A 14,141-nucleotide genomic window follows, 5' to 3' on the forward strand; every position below is an offset into this window, starting at 1 on the left:
TGCCTCCTCCTCTCACTCGTTCTTCTAGGGTAAGTAATCCCCCTCCTCATCTTCTTGATTATCATTATTTTTCCACTATTCTACATCAACATGAACCTAAGTCATTCAGAGAAGCCTCCACAAATCCACATTGGCAACAAGCAATGCAGGAAGAAATACAGGCTCTTGAAAAAGCACACACTTAGGATTTGGTTGATCGTCCTTCTAATCAGGAAGTTATAGGAAGCATATGGGTATATAAGATCAAGACTCGCTTTGATGGTTCTATTAACCGTTATAAGGCACGATTAGTTACTCAGGGTTGTACGCAAGAGTATGGTATTGACTACGAAGAGACTTTTGCTCATGTTGCACGGCTCACATCTGTTCGAGCTCTTCTAGCTATTGATGCGGTAAAAAAATAGTCTCTCAGTCAGATGGATGTAAAGAATGTCTTTCTTAATGGAGATTTGAAAAAGACGGTTTATATGAAACCCCCTCCGGGTTATCTTTGTCCTTCTAGCAAAGTTTGTCTCCTTCGCAAGGCACTCTATGGACTTAAGCAAGCTCCTCGTGAATGGGTTGACATGTTCAGCACTAGCATATGTAATCTTGGTTTCACTTACAACCCTCATGAGAATGCTCTCTTCATTCGTAAAAGCGAACGTGAAGTTGTTCTTCTACTTCTGTATGTTGATGACATGATCATTACTGGAGATGATGTTAATGGTATCTCTGATCTCAAGGCATCCCTTCAGCGTACTTTTGAGATGAAAGATCTTGGTTCTCTCAGTTACTTTCTTGGTCTAGAAGTCATATCCACCAATGATGGCATCTATCTCTCTATGCTAAATATGCTTCAGATCTCTTTGCTCGAGCCGGAATTACAGATAGTCGCACTGAGTCTACTCCTCTTGAGCCTAATGTTTGATTTACTCCTATGGATGGCACTATTTTGGATAATCCTACACTTTATCGACAACTAGTTGGAGGACTCGTCTACTTAACTGTCATCCGACCAGACATCGCCTATCTGGTTCATGTCCTTAGCCAGTTCTTGTCAGCTCCTCGTACTACTCACTATTCGGCAGTTCTATGCATTCTTCGCTACATCAAAGGTACCCTATTCCATGGCCTTTATTTTTCTGCTCATTCATCTTTATCCCTTCAAGCGTATTCAGATGCTGATTGGGCTGGTGATCCCATTGATCGTCGTTCCACTACTGGTTATTGTTTGTTTCTTGGCGACTCTCTCATTTCCTGGCGAGCGAAGAAGCAAACATTCACTGCTCGATCAAGCACAAAAATTAAAAATCGTGCTCTCACTGACACCACTGCCAAAGTTATCTTGATTCGTTAGCTTTTCGAAGACTTGGGTGCTCATCAGTCATCCCCAACTGATGTTTTTTGTGACAACCGTAGTGCTATTCAAATTGCCCATAATGATATGCTTCATGAACGCACCAAACACATTGAGATTGATTGTCACTTTGTTCGGCAACGTATCCTTATTGATACTGTTCGTCTCATTGCTGTTGGCACACTGGATCAGACAGCTGATATCTTCACGAAAGCTCATCATCCGACTCGTTTCCGGACTCTGTTATCCAAACTCAAGATGGTATCCTTAACTTCCACTTGAGTTTGATAGGGGATGTTAAGAATAAATAGCATCCAATTAGATCAGTTAATATCATTTGTATTTATATAACGTATCTGTATATTAATTATAAAATTTTATACTTTTATTACTTTAATTCTACTAGCAGCTATATATATCCCTTATACATTATACTTTTTTTCATACTAAATAATACACAAAACACTTTCTTTAGTTTGGTCTCTTGTTTCGAACAATATATATTATTTCACACATTCATTCTTCATAATTAAATTTGAGTTTAGTCGTTTTTAATAATTTAAAAATTAATGGTTCTTTTTCTTGATTTATATCTCTTAGGTCTTTGGTATTAATTAATTTTCCCTAAAGCTTAATGGATATAGATGGCTCGAATTCAAGATAACATGATTAACATCAATAAACAAACTTTATAATTTATATTCTTAAACGATAATTTGGATGAACACATTAGTTTTTTATTTATCAAACTTCACGGTTGTAATTTTTGCTTAGCTTTTTGTGCGGCTAATCAAAATACTAGCTATCTCAGACTAAATACTTAAAAAATCTAATTAAATGTCAAATAGACCGTGTCATGTTTATGTTAAAATTAGACATTAAAATATAAAATATACCTTAAAAATAAATTAAATTATACATATATTTATATATAATTATATAATAACTGCTTGCTGGATGATTATTTTTAATATGCATATAGCATTCTTAATATCGAAAATACATTTCTCCCTTGAAATTTTGCTTAATTAGTAAGGTTTAATACAATATACCATAACAAAAATACAATATACCATAACAAAAATACACATACCAAATAAATATTTAATAACAATAAGATCCTTTTCGTTTATAATTACTTATTGTGTGTTCTAAGTAGCGTGCAAAAGCATTTTTCATACCATAGAAGACGTTTATTTCAGCGCAAATTTTTGGCTTAAGGACAAAAGTTGTAAATCACTAGGTGAACGAAAAAGAAGAAAGAAATGAAAATCAGTTTCTTCAAAATAGACAAACAAACAAAAAATCATGCAATTGTTAGTTCGATTTTAGGTGAACACCGCAAATCAGTGGAAAACATTCCCAAGAGAATGAGCCAAATCGCAGTAGAGGGCCACACCAACCGGCATTTGAAAATTGGAAACATTATAGATAATTGGACATTATTATATTGAGCTTCACTTAATTAATGAAACCTAATTTCATAATTAACAACCACTGCCAGTACCAGCTACGTGTATTTAATATTTATGTCACCTCAACACAACGATCCACTAAGATATCGAAAGCTACGCCAATCGCGTGAACAGGTTTCAGACTAATCAGGCGGTAGAATATATAGTTATTCACTAGAGCTAGCTAATATTATTAGGAGTGTGTTTGGTAAACACATTGAGAAGCAGAAAAGTAAGTTTGAGTTTTTTAAAATGTTTCACTCTTTTGTTTGGCTATTTTTATCTTTTTAAACATAGAATTGATTCTACTTCTAAACCTACATTTAAGAGAAATTAAAATTTGTAATTTCTGCGTGTTACGTTTATAGTTGCTTGTTGTCTTTGAAAAATTAAGTGAAATTTCATTTTTTTTTACTAACCATACCCTTCATTTTTTTCTATAAAAAGATATTAGTAACTATTACTTTTACAATAATTTTTTGTAGTTCTTCTTATTTGTTCATAGTTCTTCGTTCCAAATTTTTTTTATTAAAATAATTCAAATTTGTTTTAATCACTAGTAAATTGAATATTTTAATTTTTTTATTTTAATACTCATTTTTATATTTTAATTTTTATGTTTTTTATTGTATTTTTTAATTATATTTTTTATTATATTTTTTATTTATATGATAAATATTTTTATATTATTTGTATAATGTTCTGATTTCTCATGTTATGTTTTTATGAGTTTTTTTATCAGTTATTATACTATTTTTTATATGTATATTTTTTTATGAAATCTTTTTTTTATTTTTGTTTGGATTATTTATTTATTTATTTTATTGTATTTCTTTTATTCATACGACAAATGTTGTTGACTTTTTTTAATGATATTTTTATTATTTTTTTATATGAATTCTTTTTTTCTATCTTTTACTGTATTATATTTATGTTGTGTATGAAATTTTTTATTTTTTTTATTTAATTTTATTTATATAAATTTTATTTACTTTTTATTATATTTTTTGTTTGTATGATATATGTTATTGATTTTATGAAATTTTTATTATTTCTTATGTGTATGATTTTTTTTTATTCTTTGAAGTACTCTATTTTTGTTTTGTATTAATTTTTTTATTTTTTATTCTAACTTTGTAAAATTTGTAATTGTAATTATTATATACTACGTTTATTATCAAAATTTTGTATAATATAAATTATGATCCTATAAAAAAGAACAAAATAAATAAAAAATTAATTATAAGTAACAACAAAATCATAAATAATGAAAATTTATAGTAAAAAATAATACTAATTGAAGAGTACTAACAATATTAGAAAAATTATAGAATATTTTCTTTTTGTTTGACATTATAAAATTTATAGTATTCTCTTTTATATTTTTATTTTTTTATTGTATTTATTTTATTTATATGATAACTATTTTTTATATTATTTTTGTTAGTATTCTGATTTTGTATATATAAAAAATTATTTAAATTGATGTCTCTTTTAGTAATTTTTCATCTAAAAGTGATTTTGAGTAGTATAATTTAAACAACATTTATTTTACTACAATCAATTTTGATATAAAGATTGCCAAGCAAAAATCACATTAACCCAAAACTTACTTTTCATCAAAATTAATTTTACAAAATCAATTTTATGCAAACTCCCGTTTGCAAACTGTAATCCAAACACACACTAGGTAGTGTTTGTTTTGAGGTACTGAGATAGAGATTGAGAGACTGAGATCTAGTATAATGTTTGTTGGTTCAGAGACTAATACTAAAATTTTAATATTTTAGTACCTCCAGAAAATAGGAACACAGAGGACTAAAATTTTTAGAAATTAAGACTGAAACTTTAATAACATTTTATACCTAAAATATCCACACTTCAATTAATTAATTCTAATTTTATCTTTTGTACAAATTAAATTAAAATTTTATTCTTATTTCAATTTCCGTCTTTCACTTTATATCAAACAGAATATTGAGATTTATTTTAATTTCTGTCTCTTAATCTCTGTCTTTCAATCTTCGTTTTTCTGTCTCTCCACCAAACACTACCTTAAAGACACACCTAATATTTTAATATTATGAAATTAATTAAATCGATAACCTAACTCATATACATCTGCTTAACCAAAAACTTAGCTAGGTATATATAGTTAGGTATAAATATAATGAAGGGAGCTACTTCCCTGTTTCCCTTTATCTAGTAAGAGCGAGCTACACAGAGGAAAAGAAAAAAAAAACATGGATAAATATATATATATCACAATATTTTCTATACACAACAGAAGATGATATATATATTGATCTGTTACTAAAATTCTGGCCCACAATAACAATTTCGGAATCGAGTATAGCTGGCAAGAGATAACAACGGCTAACACAAATCCCGTTAAACCTGCAACTAAGATACGAATAACAAATATAATTCACGATAACAAACAGATCGAACAACTCACTATAAGAACTAACGAGTTGCTAATTTAAAGGTATGCAATACATTCAGTTTGATTCTGAATCACTTTACACTCTTTTTTACTTGAGCGTTGGAGTCTCTTTGCAGGTGTCCAACGCCGCCTCTCCAGAAGAAGACAACGTTTCACACTGATTATTCCAAGGGAAGACCATTCAAGCATCACCCGAACAAGCTATACCTCGGAGTCCTCTTACCACACAAGGAACATTTGGCGCCCACCGTGGGCCTGAATTTATCTAACCCCACATTTCCTATATCTTGTACATCTTTTCACTTCCTTTTGCTGGATACAACAGATGGCGGACGAGAACAGTCATGCTCCCTCTATCAACCAGGCGAAAATTTTGGCAATCAATGAAGCTCTTAGGGCCGAAAATCAGAAAATGGCCAATCTCCTAAGACAGATGGGGCATGATCGAAGCAAGGGAGAACACAAAAATACTGAGAACAGAGACAACGATGATGAGCATACCTCGGAAACCAAACAAGCCATTCCCAAAACCACCAAAGCAACCACCAAAAAGAGAATCAACCCATTTGCCAAAGAAGTCATGAGCTTCGAAATCCCCAAAAACTTCACCTTGCCGTCGACCTTAAAACCTTACAATAGAATCGGGGATCCAAACGTCCACGTCATGAAATTCTAGGCCATGATGTTCATGAATAAAGATTCCGATCAGATCTTATGCCGCACTTTCCCAACCTTCCTAGACGGAGCCGTCCTGATTTGGTTCTCCAACCTCCCTGAAGGCTCCATCTCTAATTTCGATGAGCTGGCAGATCAGTTCGTCAATCACTTCGCCGCATCCAAAATATACGTCCATGACTCTAATTACCTAAGCACCATTAAGCAGGGACCGAACGAGAGCCTAAAGGACTATATGACCAGGTTCGCCGAAGCAACCAATGAAATACCTAACTTAAACCCTGAGGTCCACCTCCACGCCCTCAAAAGCGGACTCCGGCCGGGAAAATTCCAAGAATCCATAGTTATTGCAAAACCAAAAACCCTAGCCGAGTTCCGCGAGAAAGCAACTACCCAGATCGAAGTGGAAGAATTCCGAGCATTACGTAGAGCAGATAAACCTATCCCATACAGAGATGAAGAAATGCGAAGCAGACAATCAAACAACAGATCGGACACAAAAACGTTTCGGTTAACACCCAAGTTCGACAACTACACCCCTTTCAACACAAAAAGGGAAGACATAATAAAAGACATATTACACTCAAAACTTATCAAACCCCCTAACAGGGCAGGTACATATCAGGACCAGCGACATGTGGATAGGTCAAAATACTATGCTTTCCACCAGAAGTACTGTCCGACTTCATTGCAGAACTCACTACAGAAGAACAAGACTCTGAAAACAATATATGGACACTATATGTCGACGGTGCCTCAAACAGCAAAGGTTCCGGAGCAGGAATACTCCTCGAGGACAAACACAGAACACAGTTCGAGCAATCCCTACAATTTACCTTTCACGCAAGCAACAACCAAGCAGAGTACGAAGTCCTAATCGCAGGACTTCAACTGGCTCACACAATGGGAATAATACATTTAAATGTCAAATGCGACTCCCTTCTCGTGGTACAACAGGTAACATGTATTTTCCAGGTAAAAGACCCGTTATTAGAAAAATACAATACCATAGTCAATAACCTCGTAAAAAATTTTCAAAATTTCAACATATCCCATATACCCCGCGAACAAAATGACAGAGCAGATATTCTATCAAAACTAGCGACAACAAGAACTCAAACTACACCACCCATCTTATCTCAACTAACACTAGAAGAACCTAGTGTCATACTAACATCAATCTCGAGTATTTCATAGGAGGATGATTGGAGATCACCATTCATCACTTACCTACAAACAGGAAACATTCCCAGCAACATCCACAATCAAAGAAGGTTCAAACGAAGAGCAAGCTTCTACACAATGATTGGTACCGAATGATATAAAAGAGGATTCACAAGACCCCTACTAAGATGTCTAAACACAACAGAATCCAAATTGGCAATAGACGAGGTTCATGAAGGAGTATGTGGCACACACATCGGCGGGCAAAGCCTAGTTGCCAAAATCCTCTGAGCCGGCTACTACTGGCCGACGTTACAACAAGACTGCATGAGTAAAGTCAAACTCTGCGACCACTGCCAACGTCATGTGCCCATCATCCACAATCCAACGGAGTAATTACATACGTCCGAAATATGCTGGCCATTCAACAAATGGGGGCTAGATATCCTCGGCCCATTCCCACCCGCTCCAGGCCAGGTTAAGTTTTTAATTGTCGCCATAGATTATTTCACAAAATGTATAGAGGCTACACCATTGGCAAAAATCACTTCTGAAAAAATGATTTCTTTTGTATGGAAAAACATACTATGCCGCTTTGGTATACCTCAATCCATTATCACCGACAATGGTAGACAGTTTATAGATCAAAAGTTCACAATTTTTTTTACAAAACTTCAAAATAGTCCAACAGTTCTCTTCTGTCGAACATCCACAAACTAACGGTTTAGCCGAAGCCGCCAATAAGATCATTTTACAGGGACTCAAAAAGAAGCTCGACGACTCAAAAGGAGAATGGGCCGAGCTAATCCCTGAGGTACTATGGAGCTATAACACAATTGAACAATCAGCAACAAAAGAAACACCATTCAGGCTAGTCTACGGAAGCGAGGCAAAGATACCAATTGAGGTATCCCTACAAAACACAAGAACCACAAACACAAACGAAAGCGACAATGACCAATGTAGAAGAGCCAAACTTGACCTTTTAGAGGAAATTCGGGACACATCCGCGCTACAACAAGCAGCAACAAAACGAGCTATAGCTCGGAAATATAACAAGAAACTCAGACAAAGAACATTCTCGAAAGGAGACCTCGTACTAAGAAAAATCGAGGACATACGGAAACCACAAGGACATGGCAAATTAAGCGCAAACTGGGAAGGACTATTCAAAGTACAGAAAGTCGTCGGCAAAGGTGCATACAAATTACAAAGACTCGACGGAGCTATGTTGCCAAACACTTGGAATATAGCGTCCCTCAAAATGTACTACAGCTAGTCTATAAGTCGGACATGGTGATGTACTCTTTTTCCTACTACCAGATTTTATCCCTAAGAAGGATTTTACTGGAGAGGTTTTAATAAGGCACACCACCCCGCACTTTATTCAATCATTTAAAGCACAAACTACAAAATACAATTGCTCTATTCGCATTGTTTCAAATTAACATAAACCTATCGCAAAACAAATCAAACGCCCAACTAACCAAACTTTTTTCAAACCAAAAATGTATAATACATAGTATACATGCCAAATCAAGCGCAACAAGTACTGAGAATAAGCATTCTGTCCCACAAATCCCATAACTCAAACTTTGCAGAGGCACAAGCACATGCACAATACTCAAAACCTCTACACGATTTGATTTTTAAAATCAAACAAATAGCAAAACACGCCAATATATTCAAAATACTAAAGAAGACCAACAATCACATATTTGTTTGTCTAAGCAAAAAAGCCTACAAGTTCATAACAAAACACCAAAACAATCGACAGTCAACCAGAATACATAACATTAACCATTACAAAACTCAAACATCAGGGTTCTCCCCCTCACCCTCATCACCATCATCACCTTCAACCAATTCATTCCCCACTACAATCTTACAAGGATCTATCCCAGAAAGTTCAGCTGTAGGAGCAAAGAATTTGGCCTGCTCAACAACCCTCTCAAACCTGGCCGAGAACATCTCCAAGCCATGATGCTCCTTCCCAGTCTTAGCCTGCTTCTTTTCCACTCTGAGAACTACCAATCTTGCCTCCAAAGAGGTATTCTTCTCCTTCAAATCCTTCTCAACCTTTTCACAAGCCATCAGTTTCTCTTGAAGAACGTTCACTAAGTCAAGAGCATCACGAAGCTTGCTCAATTTTTCTACATTTTCCTGCATAAGCTGAGCCAGGGAAGCCCTGTCAAAAGAATCTTGAGCATGCTTAAGCTCCTGAGTTCGACCTATACACAGCAAACAAACTGCAAGAACCTGAATAAACACAACGGCAATCAAAATCAAAAAATAAATCATATATCTAGAAGAGAACCAAAGCACAAAACAGCACTCAAACCGATACCTGCAAAAACTGAGCCACGCCAACATCACCGACATCATGCACAACCTTCACATCAGAAGGATTTTGGACATGCTCATCAGCGACAGCAGAATAAGGGAAACGCTCCCCCCATATAGAAGACATGTCTTCACTTCCTCTGAAACCATGCAGAACCCTCTGACTATCAACAAAACGTTTCGCATGTTCCAAGTCAACAGACTCCTCACCAAGGACACCCTCGACCCCACCCGCTTCCCTATCTTTCTTTTCCACCTTCTTCCTCTTATAATTAACCTTCTTCACCGGGGAGCCCTGGTTTACCTCGGCTCCCACCTCAGCAGCAACATGACTACTCGAGCCCTGCCTCTCAACATTCTTTGACCGAAAGAATGCACGCAAACTCGAGGAGGTAACCTTAGGTGCCTTTTCCACTGCAACAATACAACACAAATCAAGATACAAGGAAAAAACAAAAACAGCAAACCCAAACAACAAAACAAACCATTTTACCTATATACTCAGACAACGCGTCCTTATCAGACTCAAGATCAAGCATATCAACAACAGAAAACAGAGAAGTCGACGATACATTATTCACCAAAAATTCAACAACCATCTCATTCTCATATTCCATCCTATCCATGCCAAGAATTTGCCTAGGTCTCAGAACCCAATACAGAGGAAATTTCTCCAACAAACAATCATCAATATACCACGGAAAATCATTTTCAGCAACCCCAACCCTCAGAAACATAGACTTAAATCCTTTGAAAGAGGAATGATAGAGACTGAAAATCGCCTGCCCAGGAGCACTAGCTTGATTCAACCAACAACCCCTGTTTACACCCTTACATTGAAACAAAGCAAAAAATACCTCTAACGATGGTTCCATCTCCAAAACACCCATCAAAATCTCAAACGCCCTAACAAACACCCAAGAGTTTGGATGAAGTTGCGAGGGAGCACACTTCAATTGAATCAAGACCCCACACTCAAAATCAAAAAATGGAAATCTCACCCCTAATTCAACAAACACAGCGCTGTATATATAAAAATATTCAAAACCCTCCCTCCGGCAACAAATCCGATCATCATCATTGCATGGCATAAACCTAAGGCCTATCTCACTACCCTCCCTTACCCAAGACGATGGTGATCCTAACTGGGATACACTAAGCTCATCATCAAAACTTGAAGCCCAACCCTTCACCGAGTCAGCAACCCACCCATACGGATTAATAGGATCCCACAAAAAAATTCTTCTACAACCTTATCAGTATTCCCACCCAACTCTCTCTTCCTCTTACCTTTAACCCTTTTATTAGTGATCAAACCCTTTCCCTTATCCATCCGGAGAGTAGAAGCAGAAGACGAAAACAAACGAAGGACAAAAACGAACTAGTTCACTAACCTTTCTTGCTCATTCCGGAAAGGAGGCGAAGATGAAGAAGACCAAAAGCAGTAAGCCAAGAGTCCAGAAAATTTTCACGAGCCCACCAAACCAAATGCCCAAGTAAAGAAACCCAAACCCCCAATCAAATCAAAACCGTCGATAGTAATTACCAACTCCATTCATCAACGACGCTAATTACCAACCCTCCCCACTCCCAACCCACAATTAAAGCGTACGTACCCCGACATCCTCTCCCCTGAAACAATTAATTTCCCGCCTAAAAATTCAACATTGTCCAGCTTTTCAAAATAAACCCCAAAGAGCATACAGATCGACCTTAGGGGCTACCACTATACTCGATTCCGAGTTATACATAAAAGCTCGACTTGTTATACCTCGGCCTTGAAAAACAGTTCAAGCTTGGGGGCTATGATCCGTTACTAAAACCCTGGCCCACAACAACAACTTCGGAACCGAGTATAGCTGGCAAGAGATAACCACCTCACTCAAGGCCATCACTATTCCAATAAATCCAGAACAACGGCTAACACAAATCCTCAGTCAAAAGTACGTAATTCATTCCAGATCTCTTTAAATAATTCCATACTCTTACTTGAGCGTTGGAGTCTCTTTGCAGGTGTCCAACACCGCCTCTCCAGAAGAAGACAACGTTCCACACTGATTACTCCAAGGGAAGACCATTCAAGCATCACCCGAACAAGCTATACCTCGGAGTCCTCTTACCACACAGGAACATTTAGCGCCCACCGTGGGCCTGAATTTATCTAACCCCACATTTCCTATATCTTGTACATCTTTTCACTTCCTTTTGCTGGATACAACATATGGCAGACGAGAACAGTCATGCTCCCTCCATCAACCAGCAAAAAATTTTGGCAATCAAAGGAAGACCGTTCAAGCATCACCCGAATGAGCTATACCTCGGAGTCCTTTTACCACACAGGAACATATATTATTCATATTTGAAAAATTTTATTCTTATTGAGGAATAACTAACCCGGATCCATGCTAGACCAGCCAAGTTAGTTCGTGGGAGAAGGACGACGGTCTTACAATCTCGGCAATGGATTTATGGTGGGTACTTACATAAAAAACTTCGATTCTCAAGTTAATCATACTCTAAAAAGTATAATATTTATAGTTATAGTTAGATAACATATTTTGAGTATGTGTTAAACTTTTTATTTATTAATAATTGTTCCGTTCAGGTTGAGCTGAGGTATAAGGCTCCTTCTCCTGCTGCTCGGTTTTTGGAAAGAGCTATACGTCGCTTGAGGAGATTGGAGGCGGACCTCGGCGATGCGAAACACGGCGACGGAAACACCTGCAAAAAACACTCGACGTTCAAGTCAGAAGAAAGTATTAAAGAGTTAATACGAGTATATAAAATGAAAAGTGTAGTTGTAACCTGCCTTCATTGAGCTATCTAATTTGTTTATATAAATGAGTGACGTGTTTTACTTCAGTTTGTTTGTTCCAAGATTTTGTATGTTGTTATTGATAACGAAAGAAATGAGTAACATTTATAATGCTTAGTCAAATTGTGATGGAGCTTATTCGTACTTTTAGTGTTTTCGGATTATATGGTCGGTTATGATATTTGGATGATATAGCCGAACTTGTGGGGTACACGTCATAGCCCCCAAGCTTGTATGGTCTTTTGTAAAAAGGTGGCAGGCAAGCTTTTATTCCTGTGCCTTTTCCCGCGTGTTTTGTTTTTTATTTTTTGTTCATTTTCTGTGGACTTGGGCTTTTCATGGGTTGTGGTTTGTTGAAGACTTGGTGACAATGTTTGAGTAGCTTTTGAAGTGTAAGAGACTGCTTTCTTGGTGACTCGTGTCGTAATTACTGTCTCTGCTTGCCGTTTGGCTTTTCAATATTGTTGAGAGGTTATTAGTTACATTACCCATGATGCTTAGTAGGCTTGCAATAATAATTTGCTATTTTGGAACTGGTGTTTCCTTCTTTCGTATTCCTTCTCCAAGTTGAAAACAGTATGACTTCCAAAGGTTAGCTCTCCTCTCTTTGTTTTTGGTCTCTGTTCTTGTTTTTCGTAAATGGCGAGAGAGAAAGAAAAGGTAAAAGTTGTTGAAGAGAAAAAGGATAACCCGTACCACTGGGTGCATGACGACATGAGGACTTGTTCCTCATCGTACGTTGATGCCGACTCAGTTCGCGAACTTCAAGGTTTGAAGGTAGTGAAGGAAGGTTCGGGAACAAAGGTTGAGTTCCTTTATTGTTCTGGCGAGGATAGGGTTTACGAATGGAGGGGGGATTGGCAGTACTTTTATTTTTATACCCCTTGCTTTACTGAACTTCGTGTTACCTTTCCATTTTCTGCATTTGAATGTGATGTTCTGACTCAATTGAATTGTACACCGTCACAATTACACCCTAATTCTTGGGCGTTTCTTCGTGCGTTCCAGTGTCTGATGGATTTTCTCTCTGTTCTTTGTTCTCTGTCTGTTTTCTTTTCTTTTTTCCAATCAAAGGGGGTTCGGAAGGGGTTGTGGGTTTGTTTAAGTAGTTTTTCTGGGCGCTCCCTTTTCTTGTTGTACAAATTATCTTTTAAGAATTTTAAGTCAATGTATGTGAAAGTGCGGTCGGTGGAGTCAGAGTATCCCTTTTAATTAGATGACGAGCTTGTAGAGAAATTTCCTTTATATTGGTGTTCGGAGCCGCTTCAGATTCTTGAGGCTACTGAGCGTAGCGAGGATGAAGAGTGGTTGTTGGATTTTCTGATAGAGAGCTTTACTGGTGGGGAGTGTTTGTCGATTAGTGATGTACTTGGTTTTTATGATTCTGGTGATAGTGTGGGTCTGAAGACTTATATAGGTACTGTTTGGCTGTTGTGTTTTTACTATTCATTTGTTTTCTTTATCTGACTTTTCCCTCTGTGTAGGTGGGCGAGTTCCTCTTCTTGACCACTCTCGATTTCAATCCTTTTTAAAGAAGAAAAAGGAAAAGGGTGCCGGTGGCTCAGGGACACCAAAGGAGGGTGGTGGAGAGGCTGCTCAATCCACTGCTCAGCTCGCGTCATCTTACAAAAGAAAGAGAGATGAAATCGAGCAGTCTCTGGAGGTTATCTCTGAAGGCGATAGGGATGTTGCAGGTAGTGGTAGGTCTGTGTTTGATCGACAGAAGCCGCTTCATGGCTTCATTCCTGGTACAAGTCCTCATTCTTTATGGAGCGATCAATTCCCTATTGCCGAGCTTTCAGATAGGGTTTCTCAGTATCCAGGTGATATGCTGATGACCCATCGTGTTGGCATGGAGAGTTTGGGTAGATATGTTCAGGTTGGTTTGTATGCATGTTTGTTGTA

The 14,141-nt window shown here is 37.0% G+C and overlaps 1 protein-coding gene across 1 annotated transcript; it reads left to right on the forward strand.

The window, feature by feature from the left end:
* Positions 1-919: 919 nt before the first annotated feature.
* LOC107494962 (uncharacterized mitochondrial protein AtMg00810-like) lies at positions 920-1,339 on the forward strand. The gene has a single exon (XM_016116005.1). The coding sequence runs from the start codon at positions 920-922 to the stop codon at positions 1,337-1,339; it is 420 nt and encodes a 139-aa protein (XP_015971491.1).
* The last annotated feature ends 12,802 nt before the right edge of the window (positions 1,340-14,141 follow it).

Source organism: Arachis duranensis, chromosome 6 (genome assembly GCF_000817695.3).
Source record: "Arachis duranensis cultivar V14167 chromosome 6, aradu.V14167.gnm2.J7QH, whole genome shotgun sequence".
NCBI lineage: Eukaryota > Viridiplantae > Streptophyta > Magnoliopsida > Fabales > Fabaceae > Arachis > Arachis duranensis.